The sequence below is a fragment of the Pogonomyrmex barbatus genome, unplaced genomic scaffold, assembly GCF_055798465.1.
Source record: "Pogonomyrmex barbatus isolate J1 unplaced genomic scaffold, ASM5579846v1 scaffold5, whole genome shotgun sequence".
In the NCBI taxonomy this organism is placed as follows: Eukaryota; Metazoa; Arthropoda; class Insecta; order Hymenoptera; family Formicidae; genus Pogonomyrmex; species Pogonomyrmex barbatus.
The window spans coordinates 7,093,153-7,115,174 of NW_028297149.1; the positions used below are offsets into that span (position 1 = coordinate 7,093,153).

The window sequence follows — 22,022 nt, forward strand, 5'->3', positions numbered from 1 at the left end:
TTTGAAAAGAAAATAAAAAAATATTTTTATATAAATTGTAATTTTTTTATCCGTGATGATAGCTATGTGTGTATATATATAAAATATATGCAAACTGACAAAATGCATATGTATTTTATAATTATTATTTTACAAATATATAAAACACTCGTAAATCATTGTTAATTTATAATAATTCAATTATAATTTTTTATACGTATAAAAAAACATCTGATTACTGATTTATGATAATATAAATCACATTAATATTTCACATTAATCACATTAATCACATTAATCACATTAATCACATTAAATATCATTAATATTTTGTTGCAGTATGTGTCCTTCCAAAAGTAATTAAATTAAACATCAAAAGATTGAACAGAGAAAGAAGACAATAAATATGATACATGACATGTAAATATGATAAAACTGAAAGCGAGTACGTGATACGATGTTGCAAGGAATTACGAAATACGCGAACATTGTATGAATAAAAAAAAACGTGAATATACTTCAATTTACATTTTAATATCAATTAAATAACCATAATAATAAAGTAGAATATAAAAAAATTTAATATATGAAGAAATTAATAATTAGAAATTAATAATTAGAAGCATTATTATTATTTATCTACAATAATAACAGTAATTAATTAATTAATTTAAATTTATTATATATTACATGATATAAAAATTTATTTGAATTATTAACTTATTTGAATTTATTATTATATTTAATGTTACAATTGTTAACTAAACATCATTGATAACTAGTAATTAATTTAATATGAATAATATTAATTTAATAAATAATATTAATTCAATTTTCAGATATAATTAAATTTTTATTTTCTGAAAATATTTTTAATATCAAATGACCTAGTTTTACTGCAAAAAAATAAATATGAATGTAAACAGTCGTAATGTGTTATCACAACTCTTACTCAAATTGCGAAATGATTTTTTTATCACTATTCATGCATATTTTATCATTTTTGATGCACACATAAAAAGATAGGAAAGGTCAATAACATAGCATATTGTTATGATTGCAATAACACATTTTACATAATGCGTTTTTACGTGATGTATTTCATATTTCATATTTCAATATAATAAAGACACTTAATAATAATTTTAATAGTGTCTTTTTTACAATAATATACGTTAATGCTTTACAAAAATATATATACGTTATTATAACAAATATAAACTATATGTAAAATAAAAATTATTTAAGTTATATATCTATCAAATCTTTAACACAAACTAGATCTATATTTATTATAGTAAGACAAAAATTATTTAAATTATATATCTATCAAATCTTTAACACAAACTAGATCTATATTTATTATAAATTTGATAGATATATAATTTAAATAATTTTTATCTTACATATAGTTTTTCTATGTTATCTTCTAATTCTGTCTTTCTCCTAATTTCCCTTATTTTATTATTTTTAACATGGTTATAAGCCCTCAAAGTTTATAAAATTGGTATGCTTTTAAGTCAATACTTTCATTAATTTAATTTTTTAATTTTTTTAAATTCGCAATATAATTTGTTTTTACTTTACAATATTTTATTATCAATACATATTTACAATTTACAGAAAAAATTCAGAAATAAAATATTCATGCAAGAAAGGCCTATTTAATCCGTAATTTAGAAAAAAATCTGAATTAAAAGTTTTCATTATTATGCACAATTGCAGGAAAAAATTGATTTTACTGTGTGACTCGTATTCTGTACTTTATTATTATCTCTCATAACACAAATAGCAATGATATTCTTCACATATATGATCTTCTTTTGTTTTCTCTGTTTTAAAAATAATTTATTTATAAGTTTTTATATATTTTCTACATGGAAATTTTCTATCTGGAATATTATTCACACAGCAATCTGTGAGATACATTAAAATCATCATAGATTTATTTTAATTTCCTTAAAATGTCATCAGTATATTATAATAAATTTTAAAGCTTTTTTCTTAAAATCGTCAAAAAAGACTGAAATCTACTAGTACATTTGCTTTTTATCCAGCACTTACAATTATTATAAATAATATATTATATTTACAAATGTGATAATATTTATTAAAATAGAGCTAGACACACGCTGCTTATTTCTGGTTTATAATAGATTTTGCCAATATTAAAAAATTATAATACATCATGTATTTCTAATAAAATAATCAATTAAAAACTATAATTATAATTATCATAAATAAAATAAAATTTACAATTATTATTTGTATTTATAGATTTTGTACCCATAGATTTTAATTATTATTTTAACATTTTTAATTATTATTTTAACATTTTTAACATTTTTAAATAGTTTTTAATAATTTATTAAGAATCTAAGTTAAGAATTTGAAGAGATTTTGATTAATAATTGAGTTTGAATTAATCTTATCAAGAATCGAAGTATACACAGAATCGAATCTTAATATCAAATATTAATAATTTCGTAATAAGATGAAATCTTTTTTACTTTCTTACTTTTTTGTTTCTTCCAATTTTAAACTTCTTAGAAATATTAGAAACTATTAGAAATATGTCTTGTATAAAATCATCCTACTGCATCAAATTACAAATAATTAATACAATTATAATTATATATAATTACAATTATAATTTTTATAATAATAGCTGTATCTTGAATTTGGGAAAGCATTGACGCAATGATTGGCGTCATAATCACGTCAAAAAGATAATATTTACATCGAAGACTCAGTTCCAAAGATTTTCCAAGAGAAGGAAGAAGAAGATATCAAAGAAATGATAATGTTTGTAAGATATGATTTTTTCGATGAAAGAAGTCTTATTATTAGTCTAGACTTGTGTGACGCAAGGAAAATACGCATTAAAGACATAAAAAATATAAATTCTTAAATAGATTTAGCCAAATTAGCGAAAATAATTGTTTAAAAGTATTACGCAGAATATTTATTTTTTAAAAGTACATGCACTTTTAAATATATTTGCATGGATATTACAAAGACAGATTTAAAAGAAGACATTAGAAAGATATTTTTATATTAATAAAAAGACATTTTTTAATTATCAGAAAAATTTAATGCAGATTGAATCATATAACAATAAGATTAACGTATGCATTTTTTGTGATAATCTTATTCAAAGTCACTTTTTATGGTAAACAAAATACATATAATTGATGTAGTATAAAATTTTATGATACTCGTAAAGAAGGAATTCAGGAAAGTTCCGTTAGTTATTGAAAAAGATTTGCGAAATAAACCGAGGAACACTCATACTGCATTTTTAAGAATAGATAATCTTGTTTTACTTCAATCATCGAAGCATTTCAAGAATCTGCAAAGAAACATGTTTACATTGTGCAAACTGATTAATTACGCGTCGGGAAGAGTAACGGAAATCAATTACGTTTGAATAAATGATAGCGTTGCTGGTGGTCATATTAAATTTCCCCTTCTTGTATCTTAATTGGCTCTGCAAAATTTCCTCAAAAGAAGGGGCAATGGATTATAAATAGGTTGCACATTACAGCATGATCAATCAATTTACAGAGAGTGTGCATTGAGTGCATACACGTTTTATTACAGCCTTTAAGTGAATAAAAAGTATTAAACAGTGTTAAACTTTTAAGTCAACGTGCATGTTTCAAGAAGTTCTAAGTGTTTCAAGAAGTTCTCAAAATGTAAGTAGAAAATTCTTTAATCTTTTTTTGATCATGACAATTTTATTAGAGAACTTAAAAAAAATCATGCAAGATTCTAAGATAATTTTGTCTCCATTGAGGATAATCTGGCCGAAACATTTGTTTCATGTATTTTTTATTTCATTGGACAATATATAACTTAGTTATTAATATCAAACTTATTAAAAAATTTATAAATCTTTTTATTTATTGTATTGACTTTTGATCTGTTAAGCCTGTCAATTTATTTTTAATTTTTTTCTTTATTTTATACATACATATTTTGAATTTTTTTGACGTTTCTTTGAAGTTAATTAATGTAATTAATTGGACAATTTTAAAGACAGTTTAAAGAATTTATTAATATTAGATGTTAGTAGCAACCCTCCGCAGTTCACTTGGAGATTTAAAGACTCAGCCAATTCTTTATTTTTGAATTATTCAGTAAACAATAAATGAAACAAAAGGGGTTGGCTCCTCTATCTGAAAAAAGATATATTGATAAGAGAAATTTATCAAGGAACGCCGTGTTTCGTTAATCGTATTACATGTAACGACAGAATTGTATCGTTATTAACGCAGATCTAGCAAAGTTATTTTTCGACAAACTGGATCATGTTATTTTGCTATTTTTAGCCTTTATTTCGATATATAATATGAATAAAAAGTTATTTTTATTATAGTAAACGAAAATTTAGAATAGATTTATAATGAGAGCTCTCTGCTGAGAAAATTATGCAAAACGGAAAACTATTTATTACTACTTACGCTTAAGCAATCATTCCTAAAATAAAATATTGATTTTCTTTTTCAAAAATAGTTTTTTCTTTTTCTTTAACTTTCTTTTCATTTTCTATAAATAATTGATATTTAAATTATTAAATAATTATACTTATTTAAAGCAAAAATCATTATTATTTTTTCTCTTAATACTTACGTTGAACTATTTACAAGACTCTTTTTCATGTGCATATGTAAAAAAATTATAATTTTTTCATAGCAAACAATACATTTTATTGTTTCAAAGATTCTGTTCCAGATATATAAAATTCTGTTTCCAGATATATAAAAAAAATAAAATACGTGGATTTTGAATCATATAATTATTCAATTATACTCTTAAATGTTGAAAGAGTATACAGAATTTTTGTAGATATTTTAGAATTCAAAAGTCCTGTGAAAAAAATATTCGTCTTTCATACGGATTGTCACATTAAATTCTAAAATTAGTCTAAAATTCAGAGCGGACTACGGAGGGTTAATATATGATATATGTACATATATATATATATATATATATATATATATATATATATATTGTCCAAACATGAAAAATTATTTAGTATTTATTAATATATTATTAGTCCATAACACTGTGATTATTAATTAGTTATATTTATTTATGATTCTTTTTTTAATAGATCAGCAAAAGCTACGATGTCGAAATTGCGGAAGTTGCAACCTCCTACGCTAATAGTTACGAGTAGTAAAGATAATTCTGAAAAAATTTTATTAAATCACAAGACATTATATAATGACTTTCTCAAAATAAAGATCGAGGAAGACAAAGACAGCGGTTTCTCAAGCGGTTTTGACTCTTCTGTCGATAATTCAGATGAGTCAAACAGTCTTATTAATGAGCGCGAGAAATTCGTAACAATATACAAACAAAAACTTCAGAACAAATTACCAGAGCATTTTGATCAATGGACCACTGAGAAGCAATACAAGCATTTAGTAAACAATATCAGCAAGTATTTTCCTAATATACCCAAGTCTCTGAGATACATCTTACCAGCGATTTTTGAAAATGGTGACAAGCGAAAGACGAATACAAAGCCAGATTGGTTGGATATGGAAAAGTTTTCTCGCGGACAACGCTTTGCCCAGCGTTATTTTTCTGCGATCTCCATAAGCAGCTTATTAGGTCTGCTACAAATATTTATCTTCTCGGATGGTCTAAAACCTCTAATTCTCAGTCAGAAGTCAAACACTCCATACAGAGCTTTCAAACGATATCTTTCGACAATTAAGACCTTCAGAAACTGGTACACGAGCAATCCGTGGAGCAAAGAAACGTCGGCTTACGACGACATTCGTAGAGTGCGAAAGCTACATAGGGCCATGAGACAAAAATTATGTAAGAAAGACGACAAAGAAATCGATCGGGATAGCGAAATTCCAAACGCGTGGTGTCCTATGCTAGCAAAAATTAGGAAAGATTTCGCAAATGCATGCCCGATGGCGAAGAACCAGCAATGTCCTTACTTAATGACGAGAACAAAAGGTTTGAATCAAGGCGATATGTCGGGCATACAGTTCGCCTGCATGGGTTTGATAGTGCTATATCCAGAGCAATTTGGAATACACAATGCCAGTGATGATGATCTAGAGGCTTTCTGTCATCTCTGGCGCGGATTGGGTTACCTGCTGGGCATCGAGGATCAGTACAACTTCTGTCGCGGTAGCCTACATGACGTACGCCAGCGAATTAAAGATTTCATCGAGCACTGGATAAAACCGAATTTTCGCACGTTGACACCAGAATGGGAGCACATGACTAAATGTCTGAGTGAGGGAGTCGGTTATATCGCTTACTTAAACAACTACAAAATATTTCTACTTCAACTCTGTGACGTACTTGGACTTGACATGCCGTGCTTGTACAATTCTCTTGGCCTAGCGGAAAAAACACTTTACATTCTACAAAAGTACCTGGTCCCGTATTTATTAAAACTACCTGGTATCTTCTTTATCATGAACGCAGCGTTAAACGCGCGTCTGGATCAGGCGACAAACTTCGAACCCAAGAAACATGTTAATCTTAAAAACAAGTCATTTAAAACAGTCCCAGAAATTATATATAATTATATATAAGTTTTATTTAATTAATTAAAATAGATTTTTATAATCTATTAAATTCCTATGACATTTTTTATTTTTTTACAGAACTTAATTTATATGAATTGACTCAATGAGAAATGTTTTTTGCTATAGTTAAATTACATGTTTCTTATTTATTACACATATAACAATATGAAAAAAAATATGATATAATTCAAATGAAACGAACATTCAAAAGATAAATTTATGGAGAATGGAGAAAGAATGTGAACATATTAATAAGACTATGAAAAAATAGATATGGTATTTCTCATATGATATTTCTCAAGTACTGATTTATTTTGTTAATTAAAAAAGATATATATATATATATAATGTGAAATGTTTAATTATATAACTTCATTAATTAACATAATTTAACTTAATTATTTAATTTAATAATTGTATAATTGTATTTATTTAATTTAAAAATTGTATTTATGAAAATATAATTTATATTTTTAATAGAAATATTATTTATTATATATATATTATATTTATTTATAGTTATGTTGTTACATTTATCAGCTCACATTATTATTTGCAAAACTTTATTTATATTTATTTGTTACAAATGTTGTAAAACATAAATTTTGTATAATAACACATTTGTTTGTATTACTTTAAAATTATACCCATGCCATAAAAACTTTTAAGAAAATTTGACTCAGAATAACGTTGCTGTTGAAAATATAAAAAAATATAAAATATCCAGTTTTACGTATTAATAATAAGTTTTTTAAATATTAATATTTCAATTCATAGGTAATAGTGTATGTAAGTCCATCATTTTTTTTTTGGCATTATAAGGATCCTACAAAGTTGTGGTAACGTTACATTCAGAATCGATTTTTTTCTTGGTATCCAAGCCCAATCGATTACGAAGCGCTTGGTAAATGCTCCTCTTCAGGACGAAAAAAATGAAAATAAATACACCTTGGAGGCAATTGAGAGTATCATTTATAAGGATTATATTGATCCAGTATTTTTTTTTTAAATTTTTTAATAGAAAAAATGTCACCATTTCGCTATTCCAACATACTCCCATAACGATGAATAGCTTGATGTTCATGAGAAATCTGTTGGAAAAAAATAATAAATTTACAACTTTTTAATACAAAAATGTTTAATAAAATAGATAACATACAATTATTAAAAAATATAAATAAAAGCAGATCAAATTTGAATGAATTATGTATGATATTATTTAGAACTTTTTTGATGTAATTTGATTGTTACATCAAAGAGCTTATTTATTAAATGTTCCTCATTCTTGGAATTTTTTTAAACAAAGTTATTCTCGTTCTCGTTGAACTGGCGGAAAAGCAAAATAACTCACTTCTCCTTGTTAGAATAGAATCTGAGATCCGCAGGGTCTACAGTCATTTTTTTTATTTTTGCTTTCACCTTATTGCAATAACGTGACGTAAGAATAAAGAATCTTACGTTGGATATCAGCAAAATCATTACGGGTATGACATAGAAAATTATTCCGGTTAATGATTCCTTATCCACTGTAATATTTAATTTAAAAAATTTAGAAGGAAATATTTCTTGGATATTACAAAAAACTTTTATTGTAATGTACAGAAATTATTTTCTACTAAATTTATATTATTTAATTATTACATTTAATCATTTACATTTGATTAATATCTTTTGTAATAAAAAAATTTAATTTTAAGTATTTTATTAAAAAAGATTAATTAAAGAATAGCACTAAAAATGTAATTTAATAATAATGTAAGACTTTGATAATTTTCTTTTGAATCCTAACAAATGTTTATTAAAAGTTTTTGTTACAAGTTGATACTATTATTGAATTGGCGATATAAGTGATACTTATTACAAAAACTAATTATAGTTTTGTTATACTTTATATATCAAAGTGCATATCTGAATCTATACTACATGGAAAGAACACTTTTGCTGGTAAATCTAAAAATTTGGCTAGATACAGATCTAAAAATAATCTTGTTGGGCCTTCAAAATTATTATATACGATGTTTAAATTGATTGTTGGAAGATCAAACATTTTTGTAGTATTAATCATCATATTTAAGTGTTCTACATGGGCCCACAAAATTATTTTCAGATCTGTATCTGGCCAAATTTTTAGATTTGCCAACAAAAGTGTTCTTTCCGTGTAGCAAATGATAAAGTTGTTTAAGAAGTCATTTAATTATCGGAATTGTGAAACTATGATATGAACGGTTAAAAGGAAACTTTACGTGAGCTTTTTCCTCGATACTCAAATATCAAATAAATTTTCTAATTGATACAATTTATTTTGTATCAACCTTCGACTTTATTTATTTTCAATATATAAATTACAGTAGCAAGGTAGCGCGAAGAAATACCTAAATTTTTTTTTATATGATTGGTAATCTTTATGAAAATTCCGTAATTAAAATTGACAAATATCGACGGTAAATCAAATATTGACGATATATTATATCAAATAATTATTGATTGTAAATGACTTACGTGAAAACCAGCTGTAAATGCCAATCTCGGGAAATAAATAATATGGCAGGATATTCGTGAAGTCAGCTATGATAGACAGGATTGTCAACAGAAGGGGAACACCCCATGCATATAAACAGTATAACAGGAATCTTTTTCTATGCTCGTGTGCTTTAGCAACAGTATTCCCGCGTAAAGCTCTAGGAATAAAATAGATTGTGATTATCTCTTTTATTAAGAAAATGTGTAAAGCATATTCTTGAAAGCAATGTGTGTAAGTTCGAGATATATCTCCGAGAACTGTTCTAAAAATAGTGATAAAGAAATTTCTTTAGATTTATTCCACATTTTTCTTCAGATTTTCCATATTTTTCTTTCAGATATTTTTTTTTCTGATATTTTGAACCACGTTAGAATGCAATAAATTTAGAGATGCGGAGAGTAATGGAAAGTAATTAATGGAAAATATTCGGTGAGATATTTTATAAAAAGTCAACAAGGCAATTAAGACAAGACCAAGATAATCATCGAATAAATAAGAAAATACAATTTTCCGCAATGTCCTTTTCTTCAACAAACTTTGTTGTTATAAAATTATCAAAAAAACGTCTGCTAATTTATTCAAAAGTCATCTATAAAAGAAAGTATTATTAATTTTTTTATTTTTAAATTTTACATTAACCTAATTTTCTGATTGTGCCATTCGTCCTAATCGAGTGATCACACATGACTTACCCAAATGTCCACCAAATGTCGAAGCACATGACATTCTGCCAAGTAAATGCCGATAGCGAAGCAAAAAGTAGGGTAAACCCTGAAAAAATAGTTACTTCTTTTGTTTTCCTAATGTTATTCCTGTATAAACATTTTCTAAGATATTTGCGTTTTATTACCTGTAACTTTCAACATTATTTTAATTTGCAAATTAATCGATTGTATCGACATATAGTTTAGGCTCAAATTGTCGATGAGTGCACAGAAGAAAGCCAGGAGGAGGCTACTTATGTGACATATGAGCGTTTTACCATGAAGATTTTTTAAACTTGGCAGGCATGCGTATATCAATAGAGTCATCAGCAGGAAAATATACCTGATGATTTGCAGTGTGACGCTTACATAATGGCTGTCAAGAAAAATGTATTCTACGTTGTAATCTTCATTTAATACGTTCATTTAAATCTTATAAAATAAATTTATTTGATATTCATCAATTTTGTTGATAATTACTTTTCATTATATATTTGTACACGACTATAATGTTTAAAACTTTCGAATAAAATATCGTTTATTGAGTAATGAGCGACATGTTTTATTTTACTTTGTAAAGTTTAAACAAATTAAGCTTGCCAAATTCCATCAAATTTGATAGAATTTGCAGTAAAAGAAACAAAGTTTATGTGCAGAAATTATCTAGAATTATACGTTAATGGAAATCTAATAAAATACGTTCTCTATTCTAATTGTAAGAAAATCAACGCGAGCCTATACTTTTCTGAAATAATTCTTCTGTATATTACAAAGCATTATAGCAATAATTATTATCCTCAGGACGCTGCAAACATAATTTGTGCGCAAAATTTCTTTTCTTTGATTTTAGCAAGATAATTGCCAATAAAGCTAAATAAAATAAAATAAAAGTACATATTGAATGCATTTGATACACTTTACAATCGAAGAAATGATTGATCTACCTCTTTATTAAATAATTACTCGGATAGCATGTAAACACCACAAAGTTATCAAATGTCATGTTGTAATGGAAGTCCATACAGTAATTGTCCTGATCATAGATGTTCTGACCTGTAACATCATTACCAAGAAAAGTATATCCTTTTGATGTCAGCGACCATTCTTCCTCTGAAAATACGGAAAATACGGAACCAATATCTTTGCCGTTCTTGCACGGATTTCCAATCAGGACACCGTAATCTAAATAATTAAGAAAGACTTTTAAATCAGTGTATAAAAATTTTATTAATAATTTGTTGCATAAATTAATGAGTAATTTTAAATAAAAAATTAATTTTTTTCGTAATGGTAATAAAAAAGCAGTTAAATATCATTCGAGAAACCTTTGGTTGTGTCAAAAGTGGACAATTTCGTTTGATTCACGACATTCGTGAAAGCCTGGTAAAAGTCTATCCATTCGTCGGATATGACAGTTTTATTGCATTTCCAGTCATAAAGCAATTCATTTTCTGGGCAGCATTTTCTGATGCAAGCATTTTGATCGCAAAATCCTAAATCTCTGCAAACTCGCACTGCCAATGTTCGATTAGAGATGGAATATGGCATCATCTCGAGACAAGCTATATCCTCGGTAAGCAAGAGTTTCTCTTTGATGATAGTATTGTTAAGCGCTGGAACCATCACCTATGAAGTTGTTTGTCATCTATTATTTTAATTCGCACCAACATGTTTAAAAGATTATAATTGTTTTTATATAATATGAATATTTAAAAATTTTTGATATTATTAAAACATTTTTAGAATATAAATAACAGTATAATATCTATGTTATGACATTTATCAAGAGAATCTTAGATATACATAATATATAATTTATAATTTTTAAAGAAATTTGATTAGTTTTCAAATATGTAAAGCAAAAAAATAATTAGTTAATTTTTTATAAATTATTCCTTAATTAGAAAGCCAATCTTCTGAAATTGATTAACTCACTTTATTCGTTTCATATAAAAAAAATTTCTCTGAAATAAAGACAAACGTTTTCGTATATAAATAAGCTAACTTTCGAAAATTGATTGACTCACTTTACTCGTTTAATAAAAATTTTTTTCTGAAATGAAGATGGATATATAATATCCATCATATATAAATAAGAATATTATAATTGTCTTATAAAATTGTAGTCTTGATTTGATTGAATTTTTGATGCAAGTATTATTTTTCCTCAATTTTAAAAAATTAAATATAATTCTATACAGATTATAATAATCTTTCTTATAAAAGATATTTCAATAAAAAGCTAACTATTTTAAATTTACCACCATTTTGCACAAATGTCACTTTGACATTTAAAATTTTAAGTATATAATTTAGAGCTATGAGAAATTAGTTAAGGAACGTTATTCACATTTGACGATTGCATGTAACATAACAACGCTACAGTAGTAAAACACACTGTAACATTGTTATATTACATGCAAATCGTCAAATTTTATTATCAAAGTAATAATTCAATTATAATCATGAAAAATATGTGTTATTTTTAGTGAAATCATGTGCTATCAATTCAATTAATAGCCAATCGCATGCGTCATCATGTTCCACTATGCGCATTTTTCGCAAACGACGCGGATAACTTTTTTCACCCACAGACAATAGAAGTCTGTGTCTTTATCTGAAAAAATTAATAAATTATATAATTTAGTATTTTGAAGAAAAATCTGCATTTGCACAATCTGCATAAAATTCAGTTGACTCAAGAATTAATGTTTAGAGATTATAGTCGCATACATTTGTCAATTAGATGCTGGAGAAAATAGTTAACCCATATTTTCTCACTAAAATCATTTTGAATGATAAAGTCCATTTCTCTTTGGGGTTTAGTTCAAAGTAAAATCTACCTATGACTCTGCAACAATTCCTAAACTCAAACATAATATTCGGCGCATCATTTGGTGAAATATAGTCAAATTTACGTGCAAATGTCATAGAAGATACAGTCATATGATCGTTTGCTAGAAAAATTAAGGTGCCTATTTGGACGATGTTACATTCCATAATTCTCATGTATTAGATTTACAACAAATAAAAAAAATCACTCCCTTTATTTTACGTTTTATGCAAAAAGCAAAACAGTCAGTTCTTATCCTTTATATGAAAATATCTACCATTCTATCAATACAAATTAAATTAAAATTGGAACGAAAATTTTCTTAAAAAAATTGTAATATTTTTGGTTACATATAAAAATAACTGTTTTAATTTAAAACTAATATTTTTTATATTTATGTATTCACTTATATGATAAAATTGATTTCTTAAGGTATTCAAAATAATAATTTACAAATGAAGAAATATATAATCGTAAACAGCTTAAAAACTATTTAAAAATTCGGACCTGCCTTGATTATCATATTTGTATTGTCCCACAAAATGACATCATTTTTATCAATTTTATAATCGACGATCGGTCCTTTGCACGTGGGTGGACCTTTGGTAGTTATCATTATAGGAATTGGATCAGTTTCATTTATCAAAAATGTTAAGTCCTCTGATGCGTTTAATTGGGAGACGCAAGTTTTCGTGCGGCTGTCGTATATGGTATCGAAAGGGCAACATTTTCTGAAATATATGAGTTGCGGAAAAGATGCGTTACTCGTTTTCAGCTGTGGATCTTTGATCGATCGACAATGAACGACTACTACGGTGCTTTTTCCAATTGTTTGTTCATGAAGTATATCGAAGCAAGCTGGCACCTACAAACAGTTTATCAGATTTATAGAGAAGAATTTCTTTTACGATGCTATATTTTTGAGATAGCCGATTATATCATACAATCATAATATTATTATGGTTATTATTATTCCTGTGGGAGAAATAATAAAAGACATTTTAATCGATATCAAAATGATATCGAATTGTTATAGAAGTATTACGTTGGAAGATCGCACGTAGTGGCGCGTAGTTAGTGATACAATTGTATGAATTCATTTCATTTAGAAAATTTAGCAGCCAAGATCCTGCTTGCCAAGAAAATGGTCATGTTACATAATAATATTATTATGAAAAAATATCAACATGTAAATTTTGAAGGCTTGAATTACACATTTCTAATATTATATATCAGTTCTTCTAATTAAATATTTTTTATTTTTGAAAAATACTTTCTTGCATATAAATTTATGTCTGATTATTTAACTACTTTATTACTTTCATTTCTATCTGTATTTCATATGAAAAAAATACACCGCACTTCTGAGCAAATTAAAAGAGTAATTAATATTTAATTGATTGATTGATTGATGTTTTAATTCATATGTAACTATTCTGCTTGGACAACTATCAAACTGTCGCATAATCTTTGAACGTAACGTAATAAAAATAAAAAAGATCAAAAATCGTAACTTGCAAAATAAAACAACTAAACTGTGTCAATTTATTATATTTTTTATTATACGTTTTAACGCGAATTTTTTTGATCATATATCTTATTAAAAGTTAAAAGAAACAGAGTTTTTTTTCTATTTCTTTATTGAAGATATTTGACTTCTATTTAATTAAGCACCATACCATTACGGTTCTCCTTAAAGATTAGAGCAGAAAATTAATTCAATTGTTATTTACAATTTACCTCCAAAAACTTGTTGGAAGTGAGATTATCGAGCGATGTTATCACGAGATTCTGGGGTTCGTCGCACTGAGGAATTCCTTGAAATATCGTGGTAATGTTTAAATAGTAAACGTAAAGCTCCGTCGCATTGCTTGGTACCAAAACGCACTCTACGGTGGAATTTCGTGCTAAGACTTCTCCTGGCGGACAACATTTTGCCAAATGCGATTCCGACGATACTCTCCTCAAAGATAACACCAGTCCGAACAAAAGGAGCCTTACCGTCGACATAATAAAAATATTCATGTAACATTACTTGTTTATCTAATGCAAACAATTTTTCTTAATTGTTAGTCCTCTTCTGGACATTGCTCGATGTCCAATTACTAACTTCCTAGTTATTACTTTGATTATTTTGCAATTATGTTTCAAAATCGCGCTTCGATTTTTATTTTATAGCTACATTTGTATTTTCTCATCTCATATGTATTTTATTTCAGTTTTTGTAAAAATATGGTTTTATACATCATTGATTTGTACAATTACAGCCTTGCTCTTTTTTTCTTCAAAACAAACTTTGTTTTTTGTATATTAAGATAAATAAATTATATATTTAAATCAGTTTCTTTACGTACACGCTTAAAGCCGTGCATATAAATTTTTATAATTGTACAAGTTTTATGCAAGTTTATTGCAAGTTTTATAATTAAATTAATACTCGCTTGCACACATTCTTTACTTCTCATTTCGTACAATGATTCTTCTATTTCGTGTGTTGTCTTAAACTGCTTTATGATTGTTAATTTAAATTCACATACTTAGATCTCTGAAATTAATTTAAACATTCAGACAAAATAGATTATTTATGTTGGATTATATATCTGATATCATATAATTACATAATACACATAATGATCACATAATATCGAATTATTAAATTCTAAAAATCTCTCACATTCCTAAATTTTTTATAAAAAGAAAATCGGCTTTATATATTCAAGATTTATAATTTCTTTAGATCGAATCTTTATGTTCATTCTTTATATCTTTCTTTATATTCGTTCATTTCTCAAATTTTATTTACGGACACTATAGATAAAATTCCATGTAACGTATCACAATAAAAACGAAAATCACATTAATCAATTCGCTTATTTGCACCGAATATTCATCCTTTCTAACAATTATAAAATGACAATATGTGGCTCGTCCTTCTTTTCTTATATATCAATCGTTTTGTTTCGTTTTCCTGAAAGTGAAATCAAATAGTTGCTCGTGCACTCTTTCATCTGCGCGATTGATTAAATTATCATATTGTCTCTGTAAGTAATTAAAGACACTTTCAACCGATCTATTTTATAGCATTGCTTTACTCATCCAGGGAAACGTCACTAATAATGCAATTATCTTTTTGCGTTTGTACGTCGAGCAACACACGTGTGGAAAATATAAACGCACGGTTAGTACTGATACGCGATTCACAACGTAATCAAACTGAGAATCACTTTCATAGGAAATTAAATACATTTGTGATATGTTTTCTGTGCTTCTTCAAAACATATTTCTTATTTTTATTTGTAATATATAATACATATTTTATTTTTATCTTTTTTAGATATGAAATTGATTACATAATCCATTATTAAACGCATTATTAAACAATACTTTTTTATTACAATGTTGTGTATATTTCTTCTTTTATATCTTCTATTATCTTTTTCTATTATTTTACCTTCTTATTATCTTTTTATTATAATTCATGACTTCCAGGAAGTTTACTGGCTGATATTATTATTATAAGATATATTATCGTCATCACATATTTATCATTCATTAAATTTATGTCGTTTTTTGAAAATTATCTAACATTACTAACGATTACTGAAAGGAAATCAAATTCCGGTTTCACCAGTTCTTTATTCTTTATGAGGTATTTCTTTTTTATTGTGGTACTAAACTTTTCTCTTTCGCTTTTATCAAATTTCAATGTATATATATATATATATATATATATATATATATATATATATATTTACGTATAAACATGTTTTGTTTCAAATATTACAAATGTACATTGACATCAACAAAAAAGCAGACTTAAAAGTGACATTCTTTTCTCTTCTTCTGTCCAATATCTTTTTTCTTTTTCTTTTGAACATGAAAAGAAAATTTGTAAAAATAATTGTAAAAATTAATGTTATTGTTTTTGTAAATATAAATATATGTTATATTTAAATGTTATATTTATTTACCGTTTTAGTACACTTGCATGATAGAGAAGAACAAAATATTAAATGGAAAACGATAATTTGTGTTTTTGAAAACGATATCCTTATTTTAACAGATAATGAAGATTAACAGATAATGAACATGAGAATAATCTATGGTTATAACGATCATCAAGAAGTTAAGTATTTATTGAATTATTAATTATTGAAAATCACTGAATAAGGCCCATTCGGCCCATTGACAAATGCAAGCGTACAGCGATGTGCGATTATTAATATTACACTCGTTCGCGATTGCTAAGAGCACTGTGATGTGTTTAGATGTATCTAAAAATGATCGAATATTTGCTTACAAGATATACCTCCAAACATTTCGTCTAGCTTCTAACAGCTGCGAATGCATATAACAGTCGGTAGGAGGTAGCACCTTGCAGTGTGCATTCGCTGATCGGGCAAATGCGCGTTTATACGGCAATTTTTAATAACTCATTACTAATTGCGAAAATCACAAAATGGTACAGGACTTTTCTACTCAGTCTGATTCGCTCTATTTATAAATAAGCGTTGTATTATTTCAAATTAGACACTGTATATATGAGTATATAAAGTATATAATTGATTGATAAAAATAAATTCAAATTCCCTAACAAAATGGACTATAATTAATAATAATTCTTAATTTGGCAATAATTTTTTACATCACCGATAAGAATATTATTACAGATTGAAAGATTATTACAGAGCGTTATAAAAAATTGCAACAATTAGACTGCAATTAGAATGAAAACAATGTATTAGAATGAAAACAAGAACTTGTAGCCTTTCGATAATGACAAGTAAGAATTAACATCAATAACAAAATCTTATTGTTATCTTATTGTTCCTATATTTATCTTTTTTTGAAATACATTTCAATTGTAATATTTACATTGTAAAAATATATGTAAATTTAACACTTTGCTTATTCATTTTCTATTTTTCTCTTACTAAAAAATAAATACAATAGCTTTTTTTATTATTAAAGAGATGTGTTTAAAAGACATTATTACAACATTATTGTCAATATGAAAATACTGATAGAACGATTATTTAAGTAAAAATGATACATATTAATTGGATACTTGTTGCAATCGTTGAATAATACAGCAAAGAAAAAGCTCATACCATAATCTTGATCTTTTTCAACTATTCAACGATATTGTAAATCATATTTACAATTTAAAATTCTAATTTCTATTAGAATTAATTAAAATTATTTAGATAACTGTTAAAAGGGCTTTTAAAAGAATTAATTCATTGAGTATCAATGTAGTAAAGGGAAAAAAAAGATTTCCATAAAAATAATTGCATTTTATTTATTATTTAAATTTAAAAGTAAAAATTTAACAAAATTTATGCCGCATTTTAAAAATGTAGAATAGACATAAGAAATATCAAAAAAGTTTAATTTTAGACAATTATTTATAATAATTTTAAAGCTAGAAGCATCTATCATAGTAGATTGACTTAACAAAAATATCATTATAACAACGGTAGAAAAGAGAAGCTTTTATGCTGACAGAATTTATTATCATAAAGACACAGTATATTAATATAATATTAATATAAATGTTAGAAGTACCTACAAAACTTCAATCATTATTATTACAATTTCAATGCTACGTGTTTAAATGATAAGAGATCATCAAACTTAGAAAAGTATCTTGTTTTCAAATATGAACAAATGACATTTTTCTTTAATGACATTTTTTTGTAATGCTTTTCTTTAACATCTATCTATAAAAATATTTAATTTAATATTTATTTGCAATAGAAAGCAAACTTTTATTCCATTTTTCATTCATATAATATATCGCGCGCCTTAAAGAAATTATACTGTATACTGATTCATATTGTATACTGTATATTAATTCGCATACATTGATTTAAGATACTTCGATCGATTATCTAAAATAACGCCAAGTTATTTATGCTAAGTAGTCTCAATTGTTACTTTATAATATTACACTAATCGCAAATGTAATCATTAATGTACTGTTACTCACATTTTCTTCGACTCTAAAAATCCTGCAAAGTTGTGATATCATTACATCGGGATTGGTTTTTTCTTGGTATTCAGATCAAATCGCCTACAAAGTGCTTCGTAAATGCGATACTTCAAGATAAAAAGAATGAAAATAAGCAGACCTTGGAAGCAATTAAGGATTTCATTTATAAGGTACACATTTTCCTGATACTTGGAATTAAAATTTTTTACTACAAAATATGACACTACCACGTTAATCCATACTCCCGTGACGATGAATAGCTTGTTTATGAGAAATCTGTTGGAAAAAAATGATAAATTTACAACTTTTTAATACAAAAATGTTTAATAAAACAGATAACATACAATTATTAAAAAATATAGATAAAAGCAGATCAAATTTGAATGAATTATATATATTTAGAACTTTTAATCCTTGATTGTTACATCAAAGAGCTTGTTAATCAAGTGTTCTTCATTCTTAGAATTTTTATAAATAAAGTTATTCTCGTATCTTTTCTTCATGTATTCTTCATAAGGAAAAATGCACCGCTCCTCTTCAATAAATTAAAGAAGTAATTAATATTTGACTAATTAATTGATGTTTTAATCTAAAGAGACCTTTTTACCTGTTTCAGAATTAATTAGTGTAATTTTTATAATTAACCCGAGAATAGTCACCTCATTTTTTTGCGTAAACGGTGGGGTATTTTTTTCACCCCAATTAAAAGTCATTGTTATTTATTACATATTGTAAATTATTGATTGTCTATAATTTATTAATATCTAAAGACATTATAGTTATAGGTTTAATCAACATTTTTTGAAAAAAGTAAGAAGAAACCAAGAAAAGAATAAACAAGCGGAAAAAGGACATTAAGTAGCTGTGATGTGAGTTTCATTTTTTCGACGCTGGAGTGTAGAAAACACCCCAGGTGACTATTCTCAAATTAAGAATTGTTGAAATTATTCTAATTATAAAAGATCATATTTTCTGTTCTATGTCTTATTATAAATTTTTTAAATATGTTTCTTTTCATTTTTTATTGAAGAAATTTAAGTTTTACTTCGCCATATACTAAAATATCACACAATTTTTCAATATAACGATAAGAACAAGAAAGATCAAAATGTAACTCGCAAAATAAACAACAGAACAACTAAAAAATGTCATTTTCTATTTTTTATAATGCATTTTATCATGAATTTTGATTATGCATCTTACTAGAAATTAAAAAAAAATATTTTTTTTATTTCTTTATTGAAGATATTTGATTTCTACATAGTTAAGTATCAATCATCAAATATTGCGGTTCTCTTTAAAGATTAGAGTACAAGATTAATTCAATTATTATTCATAATTTACCTCCAGAAGATTGTTGGAATCAAAAATATCGAGTGACGTTATCACAAAATTTTTAGATTCTCCGCACTGAGGAATTCCTTGGAATGTCGCGGTAATATTTCAATGGTGAATGTAAAGCTTCGTCATTGATTCCAAAATGCACTTCACAGTGGAATATCGTGATAAAACTTCGCCTGGAGGACAATATTTCGCCAGGTGTGATTCCGACATTGTCATCGAAATAAAATTAATCCGAACGAAATGAGCCTGTACATCGTGGACATAATCATATAAAAATGCAATTACTTACCCAATGCAAACAATTTTTCCTGATTGTTATTCCTCTTTTGGACATTGCTCGATATCCAAATTACTACTTCCTGATTATTATTTTCCTTATCTTTCAATTACCAAAATCATGCTCTAGTTTTTATTTTATACTTGCATCTTCTTTTTCTTATTCTATATGTATTCTGTATTTTATTTCAGTTTTTGTAAAAATATGGTTTTATACTGATTTATGAAATTGTCGCTACCCTTCTTTTTTTTCAGAACAGACTTTGCTTTCTGCAGATTATCTTAAATTGTATACTTAAACCAGTTCCTGCTTAAATCGGTGCATATGAAAACTTATTGTTGGGCTAGTTTTATTACAATTAAATTAATACTCGCTTGCACACACTATTTACTTTTTGTTTCGTGTTTTGAGTCTTGCATTCCATACGTTGTCTTAAACTACATTTGCACCAGTTGATTTGAATAGTTTGAATAGTTGATTTGGATAGTTAACTTCCATGTAAATTAAATAGATTATTTGAACAAAATAGATTATATAATTTAGATTATATTGCATTTGATATCATATAATTATATATCAGATTAAGTTTTTTATAATTTCTCTCATTTCTATTTCTTTTATAAAAAAATCAGATATTTTCAAATAATTAAGATTTATGACTTCTTTAAGTTAAATCTTTATGTAAGTATAATTTTTTTTCTTATTTTTGTTTATTTTTCATGTATCTGTAAAAAATTTACAAATAAAATTCTATGTAACGTATCACAATAAAAGCGAGTTCATTAATCAATTCGCACTTGACGCTCGCCTTTCTTAACAATTGCAAAATGATAATATGTGACTCTTTTTTTTATTTTATTATCGATTGTTTCATCTTTCTGGAAGTGGAATTAAATAATTGCTTGCGCACTCTTTCATCCGCGCGATTAATTAAGATATTGTCTCTGTGTAATTAAGAACATTTTTAGATGATCAATTTTACAACATTGCCTTTTACCCATCCAGGGTAATGTCACTATTAATATAATTAATTATCTTTCCGCGTTCGTACGTCGCGTGTAGAAAATGTAAACGCGCGATTAGTACTGCGATTTGTACACAATTCACGACATAATCGAACTGAGAATCACTTTCGTATGAAATTAAATTTGTTATATCTTTTATGTGCTTCTTTAGAACATATTTCTTTTTTTTTTATTTTTATTCATATTATAATACATATTTTATTTTTATTTTCTTTATATAAGGAAATGATTATATATATAATTCATGCATTATTAAACGATACTGTCCTTTACAATGATATTGTGTACATTTCTTCCTATTATTTTTTTATTATGACTCATGACTTCCAGGAAAGTTACTGGCTGATATTATTATCGTAAGATATATTGTCATTATCACATAATATTTATTATTTATTCTATTTATATTGTTGTTTGAAAATTATCTAATATAACGATTAGACTAAAAGGAAGTCAACTTCCGGTTTCATTAATTTTTTATTCTTTATGACAATATATGAAGCTTTTTCTTTATTGTGACTAGAATGCAATAAAACTTTCCATCTCGTTTTCATCAAACAAAACATATATATTATACTTACAGTGATTCACATTAATATTCGCCATCACAGTGTTCGTGAGATTATTGCTTTATATATTTGTTTATAATAATGTTATTGATTTGATTGTTTCTTAATATATTAAAACACTTCTTGTAATTAGTAGAAACATAAACTTTATTTATTTAACGCACAAATTTTTATATAATAAGCGGTAAACTAAATAATGTCAAAAT

The 22,022-nt window shown here is 26.0% G+C and overlaps 2 protein-coding genes and 1 long non-coding RNA gene across 4 annotated transcripts; 1 reads left to right on the forward strand and 2 right to left on the reverse strand.

Annotated features, from left to right (window-relative positions):
* The first annotated feature begins 3,441 nt into the window (after window positions 1-3,441).
* Window positions 3,442-7,073, forward strand: LOC105425389 (uncharacterized). Its single transcript, XM_011636129.3, has 2 exons — window positions 3,442-3,677; window positions 5,099-7,073. Exon 2 carries the CDS (start codon window positions 5,115-5,117, stop codon window positions 6,552-6,554), a length of 1,440 nt encoding a protein of 479 aa, XP_011634431.2. The 5' UTR covers window positions 3,442-3,677; window positions 5,099-5,114; the 3' UTR covers window positions 6,555-7,073.
* A 21-nt stretch (window positions 7,074-7,094) lies between these two features.
* LOC105425390 (G protein-coupled receptor Mth-like) lies at window positions 7,095-16,318 on the reverse strand. Of its 2 annotated transcripts, XM_011636130.3 has the most exons (9): window positions 14,347-16,314; window positions 13,118-13,471; window positions 11,099-11,399; window positions 10,718-10,955; window positions 9,920-10,149; window positions 9,762-9,840; window positions 9,048-9,226; window positions 7,900-8,074; window positions 7,095-7,639 (listed from the first exon to the last, which is right to left on the reverse strand). In XM_011636130.3, the coding sequence occupies exons 1-9, from the start codon at window positions 14,629-14,631 to the stop codon at window positions 7,375-7,377; spliced, it is 2,106 nt and encodes a 701-aa protein (XP_011634432.2). In that variant the 5' UTR covers window positions 14,632-16,314; the 3' UTR covers window positions 7,095-7,374. The 2 variants fall into 2 exon arrangements, with proteins under 2 accessions (XP_011634432.2, XP_088937567.1); XM_089081441.1 differs by lacking the exons at window positions 7,095-7,639; window positions 7,900-8,074; window positions 9,048-9,226 and adding an exon at window positions 9,425-9,658 and having other exon boundaries at window positions 14,347-16,318.
* A 1,782-nt stretch (window positions 16,319-18,100) lies between these two features.
* LOC148935418 (uncharacterized) lies at window positions 18,101-21,761 on the reverse strand. The gene is made up of 3 exons (XR_016140333.1): window positions 20,235-21,761; window positions 19,946-20,118; window positions 18,101-18,877 (listed from the first exon to the last, which is right to left on the reverse strand). It is a non-coding gene; the product is annotated as an uncharacterized LOC148935418 (long non-coding RNA).
* Between the last annotated feature and the right edge of the window lie 261 nt (window positions 21,762-22,022).

Coding starts and splice junctions, on each gene's coding strand:
- LOC105425389 (XM_011636129.3), top strand. CDS start 5,115: ATGTCGAAATTGCGGAAGTTGCAACCTCCTACGCTAATAGTTACGAGT.
- LOC105425390 (XM_011636130.3), bottom strand. CDS start 14,631: ATGAATATTTTTATTATGTCGACGGTAAGGCTCCTTTTGTTCGGACTG. Junction 13,472..14,346: donor CTTCCAACAAGTTTTTGGAG/GTAAATTGTAAA, acceptor AACTGTTTGTAG/GTGCCAGCTTGCTTCGATAT. Junction 9,227..9,761: donor GACATTTGGTGGACATTTGG/GTAAGTCATGTG, acceptor TTTTATTCCTAG/AGCTTTACGCGGGAATACTG.